Genomic DNA, 19,092 nt, shown 5'->3' with positions numbered 1-19,092 from the left:
ATGTCTATTCATGTCACTCTGTGGTCTCTTTCTCGTCACATAATAAAATAATTGACTTCTTAGTTGGTAGGAAGCCATGTAATAAGTGGGAGAATGTTGTAAAAAGTTTGAGAGAGGCCTCAGATGATGCAAAGGCACAGATGTCAGTCCTCTAAATTGTAAGATCAGACACCACTGCTGCAGATTAGGTCATAGCTGATTAAAGATTTGCTGTAAAAGTCATACAGTAAACTAATGTTAAGCTGCATTCACCTCTGTGTATACTCTGGTCACAGAACATTCCCAAAACATAAACCAAGTAACCCAAACTCTGATCAAACACTTGGAAGATTTATGATACAAGCATGCTTTCATATCCACAGTATTATAAACAGCACATCTTGCTTGCTTTAACTTGTTGCCCAGGGATAGATTAATAGTTATCCACAAGCACTAACAAAAACTGCATCAAGCATTAAACATTAATACAGTGTTTATAAGGAAGCAGTTTCACAAATATGTAAAACAGGAGTGAAATAAGACACATTTACAGGCATTAACTTTCTTGTTAGTAAAACAGATCACCTTCAATAACAGCTGTTGTAACAACACAAGTCTGAGCAAATATCACCTTAATATTGCTAGCTAAGGCATAAGATGTTTGGAAAGGTGATTGATTTAGTTGGAGAGTCAGGTTTGATTTATGTGTGTGCATGGCTTCATGTGTTGAAAAAAGTAGGGGAAACTCCTTAATGATAGTTCGCCAACATCAATAAAATTAGCAACCATTCATGCAACATTACAATATTAATATTATAATTACTAAGGTATGAATCCAAAACAGGTAGCTTAAAAAATAAAACTGCACTCAGCAACCTATGTGTGAAGGGCAAAGAAAATGCAGCACTGACTAATAATAAGCAAGCCATGATTGAAGAAAAACAATTCAACCACAGTTAATGTGAGTTAAAAATTATGCGTGAAAAAAACAAGCCTTCATAGTAAAAGAAGATCATTCTTCATAACCTACAAAAGTTTCCAGGTTAAATTTCCATAGATCAAGATCTAAATGGACTTCCTTGTGAAATGGTTAAATGTTGTAGAGTCTAAAAAATCTTTCTTCTTGGGGCTTTTTTGGGCAGGTGCGTCCAATGATGACAGTAGATAATGCAGTGATAACATGGTCTACTGGAACATGTTGAAACAGGAGCATTTCTTCATGAGTTCAGGGGACATTTTATTTTTTTCATTAAGTAGAGAAAAGCAAGAATCTGAAGGAGCCGAGAAAGGCTTAAAAGAATTTAAACTGGGATGGGGCCTGGCTTAGATGTTTGTCAGAGATGCTCACTGGGTAGTTGTATCACCTACCCACTCTCACGGCAAAACTGTAAGGACTCATACGACTTTTCTAAATTTGACTAATTCGTATGATATCATATGACTATGAATTCGTACGACTTTCACTACAGCCAATGACGTCGCTGGACATCTTCCATATAATACGTGACAATTACTTGCTTCTATCACACACAACAACTTCCTATCATGTTTGCACACTCTACTGATTAGTTAGGTTTAAATAAGCGGTTTGGGTAAGGACATAATATTAATAAGCATGTCCTTAATGCCTCGTGTGCGAAACTCACGCTTACTTCTGCAACAGACATCCGGGCATTTGCATGTGATGAAATCGTACAAATTCATACGAACGAACTTGTACGAAATCATATGAAATAGCCAACTCATAAAATATGTAAACATTTTCATGTGACTGGGTTGAAATGCATAGCATTTACGACCAAACATAACACAATTCCCTTAATCATCTAAAAGAAAAACTATAGCAAAAAAAGCAATGTAATGTAATGTAACCATAGGAACCAAGATCAAAGTGTCAGGACATATGAACAGCTGTTTAAGCTACTGAGTTTGCTGAATGTTCAGGCACACATATGACACTGCACAGGTGGTCCACTTTCACACAAGCTGCAACAAGCACAACTGCTGCCTCATGTTTCCTCAGTTGTGTCACCTGCTGTGTGTCAGCACTGGGGAAAGCTGTAACCTGCTATTTTTTCTTCCACCCACAGCTGACTCACCAGTACACCAGCAAATCTATATGCCTTCCACTTCTGACTTATCACATCACATCAGATCAGTTCAGTGGGATTTCCACAGTTTGGATGGGTTTTATGGGTCACTGTTGTACACAGACTGCATCTGTGTTACACCTTCCTGAAGTGACTAACTCAAAGTCAATATATCATAATAAAAGTACTAACTCATAATAAAGTTGAGGAAATGAACAGATAAATCAGAGGGTGATATTAGACCCTAAAGCCATGTTTAAGTGTAATATATATATATATATATATATATATATATATATATATATATATGTATATACACATATAGACATGTGCTTTATTTGGTTTTAATTGATCACTAGACATGGCTTTAGGATCTTATATCTGTTAATTTCTTCAACTTTATTATGAGTTAATACTTTTATATACTGATATACTGTTGTTGATATACTGACTTTGAGTCTATATATACATATATACATACATACATAGCCTACACACACACATACATACATATATATATATATATACTGTATAATTTAAGTACACTTGTTAAGTACTATTTTTGACTTGAATTAAACCGTTTAGATGTTACCACATGAAGCACATTTATTTGGTTAACTTTTATTTTCAGTGTAGATTTTAACCGAAAGTTTAAACTCATGTTCGCTGAACTGTTTCGCGCTTCATAATTGTTTTACTTTTAACATTTTGCTGTTGACAAGTCTATAATAATGAAAGTTGTCAAGTGGGGCCACTGGTTTGTTATATTTTTTCCTTGGCAAAAACGGAGGAAATGTTCAATTGCTTTGAAAATAAACTCACCATAACAAATAATCACTGTAGTATATATAATAAAAAATAATAATAAAAAATGAAACATGTTATCTCTTCATAATTCAGCTATTAGTTGAGACCCTAATATATATAGGGTAAGAATTGTCTTACCTGTTGAATCTCTTGTCCTCGTAATGCTAACATTTGGAAAATGTTCATCCAAATCCTCATATCGGGCTTCAGCCATTAGTTGCTATTAAATGTAGGCTATGTCCTTGTTAAAATTCAGTCCTATAACTTGCGTTAATTTTAAGTTGATATTTTATTTCTTCTAGCGGAACTCTAACGGTGTGTTTGGCTTTAAAACGATACAAAACATGTCAGTCTACTGATTGGACAAGAGTCTGTGTGTGAGGAAGCGGAGCGTGATGGATGAGCTGGGTGTTCAGCGCGATCATCGTGTTAATGTGCCTAAAGCGCGCATGTGCAAACTGTTCAGTAGAGGGCGGTACAGACTAAGATTTTATTCTTACCAGAAAAAAGCAAATACCATACATTAAAATATTTTAAGAATTATACGTATCATATTTGATAAATTGTATATGATTATACCTTTTTTTTATTTTACCATAACCAAAAGTTTTAACTGTGTTCTGTTTTAAAACGAATACACAATTAAATAAATTAGTAGTTAAATTTACCAATTTATTTTGTAACACAGTATGTCAAGAAAACGTGTAATGTCCTATTAGTAACAGATTGCATTCAAATTATTTGCGCTGGTTATCTCTCTACTAATTCATATAGTCAAATTAATAATTGAAATGCAATAATTGTGCTGTGTTGATTATCTGAAATCTGTTTCATTATTAGGATTACCAAACCAAATTATTTTTTATATTATCCAGCTAGGTTTTACCCAGTTACTGTGGTCAAAACTACAAGGTACATATTGTATGGATAAAAAAGATGCAGTGAAAGTGAATGGTGACGGAATCTAACATTCTGATTTCCTTTTGTGTTCCACGGAAGAAAAAAGTCATATGAGTTTGTAACAACATGAGGGTGAGTACAGAGTTTGTAGAATTAGTGCTGCAGATGGCAGAATTGTATTGCTTAAAAGCACAATGGTGATGGTTCATAGATTACCCCTTGTGGGATTTGGACCTAAAACCATTTCCAGCCTAAATAATTAACAATAAGCTAACCACTCACATTTATGTTTTGCTTGCTCAGGGAATAGGTTATCTCACTATAAGAACACGTTATAGGAAGTTAAACTTGAATTTGCACGATTCACAACACAATTTTACAAGTTGTTTTAAGATTGCTGGCAGGGTCGTTTCAGACCATTCTGGCAACCTAGGCGAGATCCCTATTGCCGCTTAGTTCGCCTATGCCTAGAAACGGCCCTGATTGCTGGTACAAGTATTATACTTTCAAGCAGTTAAAATAGATCAGACATAGTTGCAAACGTTAACTGCACTGTAGTTGATGCAACTAATTAGTTTATATTACCATAACACCACGCTTTTTCTTTGTGCTCTACTTTCCCCATACGCACTGGGCACAATCACGGAGGCAGCCTCGTGACGTCGCCTATAGCGGAACATGTGACCCGATTTGACTGACAAAATAATAAAGATTTCTGTAACAGACATACAATAATCGTTTAATGTAATTATGGATGTTAGAAATACGTTTATGGTATTTCAAATAATCCACTCAAAATCCTCTTGGCTCAAAAATCTAAGGGGGCACGTACCCCTCTTCTTGTATACCAACCTAACCTTCAGGTTGCATATGTTCTACCACAAAGTCTCTGAGAATATAAGAATTAAGACAAATAAATTGAGAGAATAGTTTCCTTTGAAGCAAGCCCCGTCCTATTTCGCAAATTGTCGCTCGAACAGTCAGATCCTACCGGAAAACGATTACGGTACAGGAGAGGAGCTTACCCCTTACAGCAGGACAGGACCTAAACTGATGGTGTCATGAAATGGAATGAATGACGTCATGCTGATGAGTCTTCCAAATGTAACTATCGCTGTATGCTTCTATTTCCTTTAGGGGAGAGCGGGGCACAAACTAACACTTTTTGGTTTTCTTAAGTTTGTGTAAATGTACTTGGGGTTCGATGTATTATTATTTATTTATTTTTCATATTAATTCCACGCATGTCTATTACACATAGAACAACAAGAATGCAAAATCACAACCACAGTCATTTAAATTTTGAATTATTAAAAAGAAATACAAATACAAAGTTTTTTATTTGCAATTAGCCTGAAAACGTAAGCGATTTTAAATATTGTTGTCATTATATATGTTACTTTTTAAGGCTGCCAAACCTTAGGTCATTCATGTACTTTCTCAAATTCTCAGGGACAATGAATGGAACTGGAGAAATGTGTTCTTTTAAGTAGCCTACATGTTTCTTCCTGTATTACTGAATATTATAAAAAAGTAGTGCTTTTGAAAACATTAATGAATTAAATGTTAAGCTTAAACAATAATGTAAATTAAATCATACAATGGGCAATCATCTTTGTTTACTAATTTTATGTAAAATAAGAGTGAGAAAGCGCCCGCATTCTACAGCCTGTCATCGGGACTAAAAAGGAGGGGTGGGGCTTGCGACCAAACAGAGCTCACCTTTCTAATCCACTCACAGGTGACCGAGTGATCGCGATAGCGGTGGCATGAGAGATCTCTGGATGTTTAAAGTCTGATCTGACAGACTCGAACAGAACCGTCTCTGTAAACCGCACTAAGTTATGAGACCAAAAATGACACGCTATTATGATCAGTTTAACGCAAGTGGAATATGACACAACAGCTGCGGAGCTGGAAGTTAAGGTATCGGCGAAAAGAAGCATTTGGACTTTAAAGGCGAGGTAGGCTATGTGTTATTTCACAATACTGTCCCAGTTTTTGCTGTTTTATTTTATTATTTTTTTTACCAGAAAGTATCTTTATTTTTATTTTATTTTTTGAGTTATGTGTTCCTGCCTGAGTTGTGTACATGGGTTCGGTTCCAACTCCAACATGAAATGCATGTTGTTTTAGGTAGCCTGGAAAAACAGGCGTGAAATCTTGTTGGACTCCTGGTTACAAAAACACCTGTCTGGTTGTTTACAAAACTACCTATTTGCTAAACGCACTCATGTGCTCTTTCTAAAGATGTTCAGAATGCTGGCTTGGTTTTATTCTTCTAGCATAGTGCTATTTATTGTTCTGAAGCAATTGCTTGGCTTCTTGTTTACTTGTGACATTATATGAAATATGCCAAACAGATGCTATGGTGTGATATTTGGTCATTTGATTCACCATATATAACTAAAATAGTAATACACAGTTTGCACTTAGACTTTTGAAGAACAAACTTAAGTGTTAACGTTGATTTGAGTGTTATGTTTCCTTTTTGTATCACATTCGCAAGAAATCACATCTATATTTTATACATTAATCTTTTTTTTATTTGAACTGTAGTGCAATCAGTGTGTGGGGTTTGTGTGCTGGGACTGTATAATTTTGTACAAGTTATGCCACAAAAGCCAGCAATGGGTGTAAGTTCAACATAGTGAGTGTTTACATACAGTATATGGTAAGAGAGAGGTATCCTCTGTGATGTTTACACTTCACCACAGCTGAAAGAAGTCACACACACACACACACACACACACACACACACACACACACACACACACACACACACACACTCACACACACTGGAAGTTTTGTTGCTGTTTGCACCTCACCTCTCTGGATGGTTCTAAGTTTTTGTCAGGTACAAAAATAAAATAAAATATATTTTTGGTAGCCTACTTTCCACTCAGCAAAAGACTGTTTAGTAGTTGCTAATTATGCAGTCATCCCCAGTTATATCACCTGATACTAAATAGCCTTCAAAACTTGTAAGCGCTTCATTTCAGTGCTTGTCCATGACACATTCCAGCAGCCACCGAGCTAAATGTAATGGAATATCTGGTTTGTGAAATGGAAAACACTTCAATGGATGATCTTCAAAGGACAATTTCAGCCTTATTTACGTGACTTGTCTCTGAACAGAACAGTTTGATTTATTCATTATCATCAAAGGTGTAGAAACAACTGCAGACTTAATGGTACTTTCTTAGGATAAAGCTGTATTACTGTATCATAATTCTTCAGTGACAAGCAACAAAAGCTTATGTAGAGCAAGCTTCTTTCCCACCTTTGGCTTGCCCCAGTCCGTTTCAGCCTTGTCTTGTGCTGGGGATTAAACACACACACACACACACACACACACACACACTTATAAGGATAGCCGCTCATAAGGGTAATGTGTGTGTGTGTGTGTGTGTGAGGACTCTCCATAGACATAATGATTTTTATACTGTATGAACTATAGATTCTATCCCCTAACCCAACTCCTAAACCTAACACTCACACATTTTTAGATTTTCAAAAAAGCATTGTTTAGTATGTTTTATTTTTTTCTTTCTTTTTGTAATTAACATTTTTATTGATTCATTTATACACCACAAAGAAAAACCCAACACATATACAATGAATCAACATTTCACATTCAAACCCCACTAATATCCCTCCCCATTCACCAGCCCCACCCTGACCCCCAACGAACACCCCTGTGGTCCCACATAATAACACACACACACAACCAAAAAAAAAACAACCCAGAAAACAAAAAAGAAAATATAATAAACATACATAATTGAACTACACTCTCCACATCCCCTCCCTGAGAGTCCCCCAAAAAACGAAATAATTGCCCCATTTCTTAACAAATAAGTCCCAAAACCCCAGCCTTCTACTTACCACTTCCTTGAAAGCAGCCACCCTCCCCATTTCCACACACCACTCCGAAAAAGAGCACGCTCCATCCGACTTCCATCCCCTTAAAATTATTTGACTGCCGATCATGAGATTGGTCAGAACCCAATTTTTAATGTGATTATCCCCCAAATTTATGACCGCTCCATCACCCAAAATACAGAATCTGGGACAAAGTAAAATTTGAGTGCTCAAAACGTCACACATTCAACTCTGAACTTTTAACCAAAATTCTTGAATCTTAGCACACCCCCAAAAAACATGGATTGTGTCACCATCTTCTGATCAGCATCGCCAGCAGGTGGGTTTGTCTTTAAGACCAAGCCTATGTAATCTAGAGGGCGTCCAATAGAATCTATGTAGAATCCTAGCCCACACTTCCTCCTCCAATACCAAGTTTAAATCTTTCTCCCATAATCTCTTGATAGAAGTTAAAGCTCCTTCCCCCAGACTCTGAATTAACAGGGAGTAATACACTGATGCCTCATGATCTTTTCCAAAAGCAGTAATCACCTCTCCCAGAGTATCTGCCGATTTAGGGGGGTGTGAGCTACTCCCAAAAATATTACAGAGCAGGTGGTGCAGCTGTAAATACCTATAGAACTGAGATCTGGGACTCTCAAAGTGTTGCACCAAATTTTCAAAAGATCTAAACACTCCACTCTCATATAGGTCACTGAGTGTAGTAACCCCCCTCACAATCCACTTTGACCAGCAGAAAGGGGACCTTTCAATGCATAATTTAGGGCTCAGGCATATGCTCGAGGCAACATTTAAATAAATGTTCGAATTAAACTCTCTGGACACTTTTGTCCATATCACATGCAAATGCAAGATAACGGGGTGTGACTAACTACTCCGGTTAATTTAATAGAAAGGCTTTGTAATGGCAAAATAGGGGTAAGAACTTCCTGTTCAATACAAAACCAGGGAGGGGCTCTCTCAAGTGGAAGCAACCAATGAGCCAAATGTCTGAGACCGAATGCATAATAATAAAACAAAATCTTGGGTAGGCCTAGCCCACCTTTGCCAATCGGCCTATGTAACTTATTCTTAAAATGTAATCTGGGACGTTTACCATTTCAAATGAAGGACTTTGCTATACTATCAAATTGCTTGAAATAAGAGAGGGGGACATCTACAGGGAGAGATTATAACAAGTAGTTAAATTTTGGAATACAATTCATATTAATAACATTAACCTTCCCAATCATAGATAAATGTAATGAAGCCCACCTGCCCACATCGCTCGAAAACCTTTTAATTAAGGGGTCAAAATGAACTCTAACTAAATCAGACAAATTTGCTGGGAATAAAATGCCCAAATACTTTATGCCCTGTTTGGGCCATTGGAAGGCACCGGGCTGGAAAGCCGTTACTGGGCAGTACGCTGTCAGAGCCAAAGCTTCGGATTTAAACCAATTCACTCTGTATCCTGAGAACTTAGAAAAGGAGTGAATAATTCTGTGGAGGCAAGGCATAGATCTAGTAGGGTCAGAGACAAATAACAAAATATAATCTGTGTAAAGCAAAAGTTTATGCATCATACCTCCCACCACCACCCCTGGAAAATCATCCTGCTTTCTTATCGTGGCTGCTAATGGTTCCAGGGCAGGACAGAACAATAATGTGGAAAAAGGGCAACCCTGCCAGGTGCCCCTATCCAGAGTAAAATAATCTGAAATTAATCAATTTGTTTGTACCGGCACTACCGGGTGTCTATAAAGTAACTTAATCCATCCAATAAAAGTTTTCCCAAACACCAAAATCTTAAAAAGATAATCCCATTCTACCATAACAAACGCCTTTTCAGCGTCAAGTGAGATGGCAGCGACCGGAGTCTGATCGTTCGCCACTGACCACATGATATTGATGCCTAATATTATCAGAAGAGCTACAACCCCGAATAAACCCCACCTGATCTATATGTATATGAGATGTCATAACTTAATCGGTTAGTCAGAATTTTTGACAATATTTTAACGTCTAGCTGGATCAGGGAAATTGGATGGTAACTCTTACACTCGCTTGGATCTTTGTCTTTTTTTAAGAACCAGACTGATCCGGGCTTGTGTCATGGTTGGTGGAAGCTTTCCATTCTTTAATGATTCCGTATAAACTTCTAACAACAGTGGAGCCAGTTTTGTAGCATAAGATCTAAAAAAAACTCTGCAGCAAAGCCATCTGGCCCTGGAGCCTTGCCTGTAGGCAAGGCCTTAATTACCTCGCTAAGCTCCTCCAAGGTTATTTCAGAATCAAGAGAATTTTTTTGCTCCGTTGTCAGTTTAGGGAGTTCGGATAATACATCATGATGGTGCCGGGGATGGCTGCCTCGGTGTGGAGCACTCCTAATGTTTTGCTGTTTTTGTTTGTTTGTCCTGTGTTTAGTAATCTTTTTCCAATCAGTTTTACCAGAGACGAACTGCTGAACATTCAACAGCTTATACCAGACAGTCTTTTCCCGGTTTTTGAATATTCAGACATTTTGCTGGACATTTTAGTCGGAGGCGCAGCTTTGCTGTTCAAGAGACGCAGGCGATGGAGACGAGGAGGCACATGGTCAAACTCCGTCAGTGCGGCTTTCGAAAAGCCCTGCCGAGCATTCATCTTGCGAATCTCCACTCTCTTCCTAACAAAACGGACGAACTACATCTCCTCACCCGCACAAACAAGGACTTTTCAACCTCTGCTGCCTTGTGCTTCACAGAAACCTGGCTGAGTGAAGCCATTCTGGACAGCGTGTTACATCTGTCACCGTTCTACTTGCCACGGGAGTTTTCCTTGTTTATTCTGGTGAGTGTGTATATCGCGGCAAACGTGTGTGTGAACACAGCGCTGCAACAGCTGGCTGATCAAATCACAGAACAGCAATACCCGGACTCAGTTATTATTCTTGGGGATTTTAACAAAGCAAATCTCACACATGAACTACCCAAATACAAACAGCACATTACATGCCCCACCAGAGACAGGAACATACTGGATCATTGCTACACAACAATAAAGGATGCATATCGCTCTGTCCCTAGAGCAGCTTTGGGACTCTCTGATCACTACAGGCAGAAATTAAAATCAACCAAGCCAGTAGTAAGGACTGTAAAGAGATGTACCAATGAAGCAGAGCGGGAACTACAAGCCTGCTTCGATTGCACGGATTGGAGTGTTGTTGAGGCTGCAGCCTCAACAGTTTCTGTGAGGATATGTGCATTCCTACTAGGACTTATTTAAAGTTCAACAACGACAAACTGTGGTTTACAGCAGAGCTCAGGCAGCTTCGTCAGGCCAAAGAGGATGCTTACAAGGGTGGGGATAAAGTATTGTACAATCAGGCCAGGAACACACTGAACAAGGGAATCAGAGTGGCTAAAAGAAGATACTCTGAGAAGCTGAAAAACAAGTTTTTAGCTAGCGACCCTGCATCAGTGTGGAGTGGCATGAAACAACTCACAAATTACAGGACTTCTACCCCCAACCCTGTGGTGGACCATCAACTGGCTGATGACCTGAATGTGTTCTTCTGCGAGAGAGACCCAATCTCACACCCCACACCCACTCTGACCTTCACTTCACACAAACACCAACACCTCCTGCAACCCCCCTCCTGCTACTCAACCTGCACTTAAGATCTGTGAAGATAATGTGAGCCGGGTCTTTCAGAAACAAAAGACGAGGAAAGCTTCAGGCCCAGATGGCGTCTCACCAGCGTGTCTTCGATCCTGTGCTAACCAGCTGGCCCCCATCTTCACACAGATCTTCTTCAATAGATCACTGGAGCAGTGTGAAGTCCCATGCTGCTTCAAATGCTCAATCATTATTCCTGTCCCAAAGAAACCAAAAATCACAGGACTTAATGACTACAGACCTGTTGCCCTGACGTCTGTGGTCATGAAATCATTTGAGAGACTGGTGTTGGCCCACCTGAAGGACATCACTGGACCCTTTCTAGATCCCCTTCAATTTGCTTATCGAGCAAACAGGTCTGTGGATGATGCAGTCAACATGGGATTGCATCATGTCCTGAAACATCTGGACAGACCAGGGACATATGCAAGGATCCTTTTTGTGGACTTCAGTTCGGCTTTCAACACCATCATCCCAGCTATACTCCAGAATAAATTACACCAACTCTCTTTTCCCATGTCTATCTGTCAGTGGATTACCAGCTTTCTGACGGACAGGCAGCAGCTTGTGAGACAGAGGAAACTCACTTCCAGCACCTGTACAATCAGCACTGGTGCCCCCCAGGGATGTGTGCTCTCCCCACTACTCTTCTCCCTCTACATCAATGACTTCATCGCCAAGGACCCCTCTGTCAAGCTCCTGAAGTTTGCAGACGACACCACTGTCATCGGCCTCATCTGAGATGACGATGAGTCTGCATACAGAAGGGAGGTTAAACAGCTGGCTGTCTGGTGCAGTCAAAACAACCTTGAGCTGAACATGCTCAAAATGGTGGAGATCATTGTGGACTTTAGGAGGAACACCCCAACACTGACCCCCTCCCTCACCATTCTAAACAGCACTGTGGCAGCAGTGGAGTCATTCAGGTTCCTGGGCACTACCGTCTCACAAGACCTGAAGTGGGAAACACACATTGACTCCATTGTGAAAAAGGCCCAGCAGAGGTTGTACTTCCTTCGCCAGCTGAGGAAGTTCAACCTGCCACAGGCACTGCTGATACAGTTCTACTCAGCAGTCATTGAGTCTGTCCTCTGCACTACAATAACTGTCTGGTTTGGTTCAGCTACGAAATCAGACATCAGAAGACTACAAAGGACAGTTCGGACAGCTGAGAGGATTATTGGCTGCCCCCTGCCCCCCTCAAGAACTATACATTTCCAGAGTGAGGAAAAAGGCAGGAAAAATCACTCTGGACCCCACTCACCCTGCCCATTACCTTTTTGAACTGTTGCCTTCTGGCTGACGCTTCAGAGCTCTGAGCACCAGAACCGTCAGGCACAGGAACAATTTTTTCCCTCAGGCTATCCATCTCATGAACCATTAAACTGTCCCATTGAGCAATAACTATGTGCAATACACAGCTTAGTCTTTTTTATATTTATCCAACACATCCAACCTCTTCTGCCATTTCATTCCTCTGAAAAAAACAACATTTGCACTGTACATAACAGATAACAGATTTGTATTAGATTTGCACTACGGATGTGTATGTATGTGTGTGTACGTACATATGTGTATAACTATTTTCAATTTTTTATTATTATCTATGTCTTGCTGCTGTTTTTGTATTGTTTTTGTATTGTTGTACACTGGAAGCTCCTGTCACCAAGACAAATTCCTAAGCATACTTGGCAATAAATCTGATTCTGATTCTAATGGTTCCACAAAATGTATATCCTCATCAGTAGACGAAGACGTGGAACTATAGAGATCAAGATAGAATTCTTTAAAAGCATTATTAATATCAATGGCCAAGGTAAATATCTTACCACCAGCAGATTTAATTGAGAGAATGGTAGAAAAAGACTCTCTCTGCTTTATATATCTAGCCAAAAGCTTCTCTGCTTTGTCCCCTGACTCAAAGTGTGACTGTCTTGCCCTGAATAGCCAAAACTCCACCTTCCGTGAGAAAATAGTATTATATCTGTATTTCAATCAGGTCAGTTTTCTGAGGCCATCAGACGACATTTGGTGCTTTAGCTCTGCCTCGGAACTTTTAATATTCCCTTCCAACTGCTTTGGATTTTTTGATGAATGAGGCATACTGTATGATCTGACCCCTGAGAACTGCCTTAAGTGCCTCCCAAGCCACGGCCACAGAGGATACCGAGGACCATTTGGTCTCCATATAAACATTGATTTCAGCCTTTAACATTTGTTGAAAATCAGGATTTAGCAAAAGGGATACATTAAAGCACCAATTATATGATTTCATTTTCTCTGTATGTAGCAACACCTCTAAACTCACCAGGGCATGATCTGAGACTAAGATGTTTCCAATTGAGTAATCCACAACAGACGAAATGAGGGACTTAGATATAAAATATATATATATATATGTAATAAATCTTATGGACTGATTAAAAAAATGTATAGTCCCTCCAGATGGGTTCAAAAGTCTCCAAATATCTGTAAGACCAAGAGATTTGTAACCAAACAAACAGAAAAAAGAAAAACGTGCGCATTAACCCCGTGCACGACAACGCCAACCGGCGTCAATGCCTCTAAACTCAAACAGTCCATGTACGCCTACGAGAGTCCCCACGACAACTTTGCCATCGGATTGCTCAAGTCCGGTGCTTCTATACAAATTTTGTGAGACAGAATTACATAACAGAAAATAATCTATAAAACAAACTCCAGCCAATAGGCAAAATAAACACAAAGAACATGTAGATTAATTCACAAACTGTGTCGAAGGTGTGTTCCTCCACAAAACAAACTCCAGCTGCTAGCAGAACCAGCACAAAAAAATAAATAAAAAAAAAAATCTGTTCAGTTTCCTCGGACAGTCAAATGAATGTTCAGTGAGCCGGCTGTTCATGAGTACAGCAGATGACTTAATCCTTCCAATGTCCTGCAAAAAATACTCCACAAAACAAACTCCAGCAAATAGGAGGCATAAGCACAAAGAACGAGCAGATTCATCCACAGCTGTCCCGAAGGAGTGTTATTCCACAAAACAAACTCCAGCCGCTAGGCGGAACCAGCACAAAAAGAAACAAGAAAGGCGCCCAGCTTCCTCAGATAGTCAAGTGTATGCTCAGCGAGACAAGCTCACTTGAGAGCAATGTGAGAAACACACCATGACATCCTCAGTCCATTGATTTTATGAAAGACATCGCTTGTTGTGGGCATGTAAATATTTTGCAGCAATCCTTAGTATCTGTTCTCAATTTGGCCAGAAACATCAGTGCAAAAGCAATCCTCCGTCGATGCAAGAGTTTCTTGAAGGAGTGTTACTACACAAAACAAACTCCAGCCGCTAGGCGTAACCAACACAAAAATAAACAAAATGGCGCCCAGCTTCCTCAGACAGTCAAGTCAATGCTCAGCGAGTCAAGCTCACTTGGGGGCCATGTAAGAAACACCAAATGGCTTATTCACCCCATTTTCTCTATGAAAGACAATGCTTGCTGTGGGCATGTAAATATTTTGCAGCCATCCTTAGTATCTATTCTCATTTTGGCTGGAAACATCAGTGCAAAAGCGATCTTCCATTGATGTTAGAGTTTCTTGCATTGCTTGAATCTATCATGTTTCTCTCTTGTCAAATTCTCAAAGTCTGGGAACAAGAAAATGGTGTGGTTTTTCCAAGAAAGCCTTCCTTTACTCCTCGCCTCGTGTAACACATGTTCTTTATCGGATGATCTCAGAAATTTGGCCAGAATTGATTGGGGCCTTTCTCTCTCAGCGGATCTGTGAGCCGGGACTGTGTGAGCTCGTTCGATTTCCATCTTATGGCCTGTTATGTCGAGCAGACTCTGGAAGAACTCATTAAGGAATTTCACCATATTTCGGCCTTCCTCATGCTCAGGAATTCCAACAATTCGGACATTGTTTCGCCGATTACGATTCTCCAAATCCTCCAGTTTTTCCCGAACGCGTTCCAAGTCTATCTTGGACGCTAGTGGATTAGCAGCTAATTCCCTCTCTGATGACTCCAGATAATCGATCCGTCTCTTGACATCCCCGATTCTTGTAACCAACTCATAGAATTTCACCTCCATCGCCGTAATCGATTGACGTATTACAGCAAGTTCCTCCAGGTCTGCTACTACTTCCGCCAGCTGCCGCTGAATTTCTCCTGCCGAACCGTCCAAACCGAGTCCCTGGTCTGCGGGCCTGTCTGGGGTATCAGCTTGAGCATGTAAGTGTCTTTTAACATCTCCAGAGCCTGAGGATGTTGAATTCTTTGACATGTTGACTTCTTAGAATAGTTATGTAGCAGAGTGTATCGAATCTCACCGGTGTATGATACAAAAATAATTAAAAACTAGCAAAGTGCACAGGGCTCGCCGTTCACACGTCTGACCTTTGCATGGTGCCACGCAACTCCCGTTTAGTATTTTTTTTTTTTTTAAGCAATTTTGAATTATGAGGACATTTCTAATGTCCCCATAAACCACATTTATAGCATAATACCCTTGTAATTACCGAGTTTGTAACCCAAAAAATTGTCCTTGTAAGCCACGCATGCACACACACAGTCATATAAGACTATTATTAGGCAATGCATGGTGCATAATGGTCGATTATTACATCACTTGATTTAATATCATGATTTAATATTGTCATGATGTTTGGCAAACATAATTTTACAGTTTTTTTTTGTTTTTTTTTTTTGTCCCTGCCTTCAGTAGTTTCACTAATTTGGGGTTTATAATTATCTATTCATGAAGCTCTGTTTACATAGATTGGATCATCAGAACTGGTGAAAGAGTGGTCTCAAATTGGAAATGAAAAGAGTGTTCAGACTTCAAAAAGCTCTCTCCCTCTCTCTGTCTCATCTTGCCGTTTGATCTGACTCATGTAATTGCAGCAAGCATGCATCTCATTCTCTCTTTCTTTATCATTTTCTTTGGATCTCTCTCATTTTGTCTGTCCTCCCCTTTGAAACCATTTGATCATATGTTGTGCATATGTTCCTCAATAATCAAGGCTAGCAAGTACAGCCCCCCCCCCCCCCCATCCCCATGTTCAAACCAAACCTACACCCTTGATTCCAGTATTTTTCACATGGTGTGAGAGATGGTAAAGAAGACAAACACCCAATATATGTTCTTTTGTTTGTCTTAATGGGGCAACCATACTTTGGTTTTATCTCAGTGTAACAGGATGTTCTATAAACGGAAGCTTTCTTCTGTCTGAGGGAGTGCCTTCAGTCAGTAGTTTTTTTTAGTGCACTTCTGAGTGTTTGTGTTTTGTCAGTATTGTAGTGAAATTATATGATTTTCATTTATTCTTGTGAATATATGGTCACACTTTCACACTCTGTAAACTGAAGATGAACACAAACAACCCCAACCTCAAATTTTGGTATGCTTGCATGAAAGCATGCAAACATGGCATATTTGCATGAGCTTTTGCATTATGTAAACTGTGTATCTTACTCTGATCTCCCAGCCCTCTTAGATGTATGAAGTGCCACTCTGGTTGGTAATGTCTCCATAGTTACTGGTCCCAAGTTACCTCTAGGCCAGCACAGACACCACCAATCAGGTGATGGAGTCAGGTGGTATGTTGATATTTATGCAGATCAGGTCTCTTGCTTTGGACTCTGGTTAGGGATCAGGCAGTATAGTGTAAACACACACTGCGATTATTTAGTGCTCACTACTGTAGTACAGTAGTGCCAAGTCTTGTGATGGAACTGTATGCAACATGATAGGCCATAAAAATATGATAAGGGTTTTGGTTATCTGCTGCATTTGGAACCCTTTGTACATGTCTGCATTATCAACACAATTCTTATAGAATAGGTTTTGAAGTATATATTGTTTTGAAAATGTGTTTTGATGTCAGTTTTGCAAGTTTACTATCGGGTAAAAAAATCCTTAATCAATCCCAAAATCTAGTTTCCAGTTTAGATTGATGATCAGTATTGTACTTTTGTACTAGAGGCTGTAAATAGAGGTGATAGTTTAGTCCTCAGTGCATCCCCTGTAAATTTTTCAGTAGCCTCTGCACTTTAATAGGCCTCACGTCACCTGGTCGCCATGGGCACAAAGGCTTAGTAATTTACCCTCATGTGTCTTCAGACAGTGCCTGATCATGACAAATGTGCCTGCTTTGATTTGCTTAAAGGTTCTGCATGTGTACTTGCCTGAACATACGTGTGTGTGTGTTTGTATTTGTGTTTGTGTGTGTGTGTGTATGTGTTTGTTTGTGTGTGTGTGTGTGTGTGTGTGTGTGTGTGTGTGTGTGTGTGTCTCACGGTGAAGCTACTGAGTTCGTGATGTTAAAAGAGTTGTGATAAAGACTTTGTGATGATTAAGAGGCTGTGACTAGGAGCCTGTGACACTAAAGAGTTTGTGAAGCTGAAGAAGTTACTGTGCCATTTGTGACTGTGTTACCCCTAAGTTTGTGATTTAAAAGCTCACCTGAGACCTGAACATTCCTGTCCCAGTGACCTCCTTCCCTCACACTTTTAATCACACTTATGTATTTATTTATGTATCGTACGATACATATGATATCAAATCGTGAGTATCGTATTGTATGATACAATACGATATTTTTTTACACCCCTAGTATATGGGTCTCCATTAGTCTTTACTGCCAAACAAAGTACTTAAGTAGAAACAATTAGGAAAACTGCTTAATATTGAAAGCCTATTCGTTGTTATACTGCATATCGCCACATAAAAGTTTTGTGTTTTATAAAATCTGTTTTCTTCCCCATTGTTTTTGAATCCACCTTCTTTGTGTGTGTGTGGGTTTTATTTTTATTTTTTTTTACTATTGTAGGCCTACTGTTTTAATTTTACCAGAGTTTATAAGCCTTGTAAACTTATAAGCCTACTTGTGTAAACTTGCACATGGGTCCCCTGGTGTTTCTTCAATACTGGAATACTAGAAACATAAAAAAATATTCTATATACATTTTTTTTCCAAAAGATTGCAGTGACAACACGATATTGTCCATTATCTGTCCCAGTTTTCATAAATAATCCAAATTAGATTTTTACATCTGAAAATTCGAAACATGCCCAAGTGCCCTACACTTTCTGAAGGAATTTACAGACAGCAACTGACACTGTCAGAGTGGATCCTTATTTTCACCCCACAACAATAGTAAGATATCAATCTTTTTTGAATTATGATTGTTGGTAGACCTAAATTACTATCATTAAATAATATTGTATCTTAGAACTAAACTGTTGTTAGAGGTTAATTAATATGCACGTAGTTAATATGCACATAGTTTTGCTGGTATTTCTAACGCTTCATGTTATATCACAATCAGATTTAATGTTATTACATTGATGTTATGTGGAGAAATATCTTTGTCCATTATTATACTGTGCACGTTACAAGTGGGCCCTCCCAAATATCTTTAAACACACAAGCCATGCTGATAAACGATAGTGACGAGAGAAAATTATTCATTAATTCATGCGATAATACAATGTGATGAGCGATGTCTTATTTAGAACTCCACCATAAACTATGCATCTCAGCCACGGTGACCACTATTTAAATTCTAAAAGTTATAGTCTATTATTGAGGCTAACATCATACTCTTGTCTTGTCAATTAAAATAACAAAATGACACATTTTAATCAATATATCGAATAAGAGTTGCTCAGTCAGGTAAACAATGTTTGTTGTCGTGGAGACATGTGGTCTCCATGTTGTTTTGGTAGAGAAATTCAAGCGAAAGAGAAAGGAGATACTAGTGTGAAAAAGATATTATCAATATGTGATTAAAGAGATGACAGTGATTATT

At 39.0% G+C, this 19,092-nt stretch overlaps 2 protein-coding genes across 2 annotated transcripts in view; one reads left to right on the top strand and one right to left on the bottom strand.

Annotated features, from left to right (window-relative positions):
• The window catches only part of sh3d19 (SH3 domain containing 19), a 60,010-nt gene extending 56,882 nt beyond the window's left edge, over nt 1–3,128 (bottom strand). Inside the window, exon 1 of the mRNA XM_051702473.1 lies at nt 3,015–3,128. Within this exon, the coding sequence (XP_051558433.1) occupies nt 3,015–3,090 (76 nt within the window). The 5' untranslated portion in view covers nt 3,091–3,128. The remainder of the gene's footprint in view (nt 1–3,014) is intronic.
• Nucleotides 3,129–5,557: 2,429 nt separating this feature from the next.
• Nucleotides 5,558–19,092, top strand: part of LOC127443687 (FHF complex subunit HOOK interacting protein 1A-like) — a 48,000-nt gene continuing 34,465 nt past the window's right edge. The window contains exon 1 of the mRNA XM_051702474.1: nt 5,558–5,740. The gene's annotated coding sequence lies outside the window, so the exon portion shown is untranslated. The remainder of the gene's footprint in view (nt 5,741–19,092) is intronic.

Source organism: Myxocyprinus asiaticus, chromosome 7 (assembly GCF_019703515.2).
Source record: "Myxocyprinus asiaticus isolate MX2 ecotype Aquarium Trade chromosome 7, UBuf_Myxa_2, whole genome shotgun sequence".
NCBI classification, from domain to species: Eukaryota; Metazoa; Chordata; class Actinopteri; order Cypriniformes; family Catostomidae; genus Myxocyprinus; species Myxocyprinus asiaticus.
Note: the sequence above shows the minus strand (reverse complement) of the source record. Positions and strands in the feature narration are given on the sequence as shown.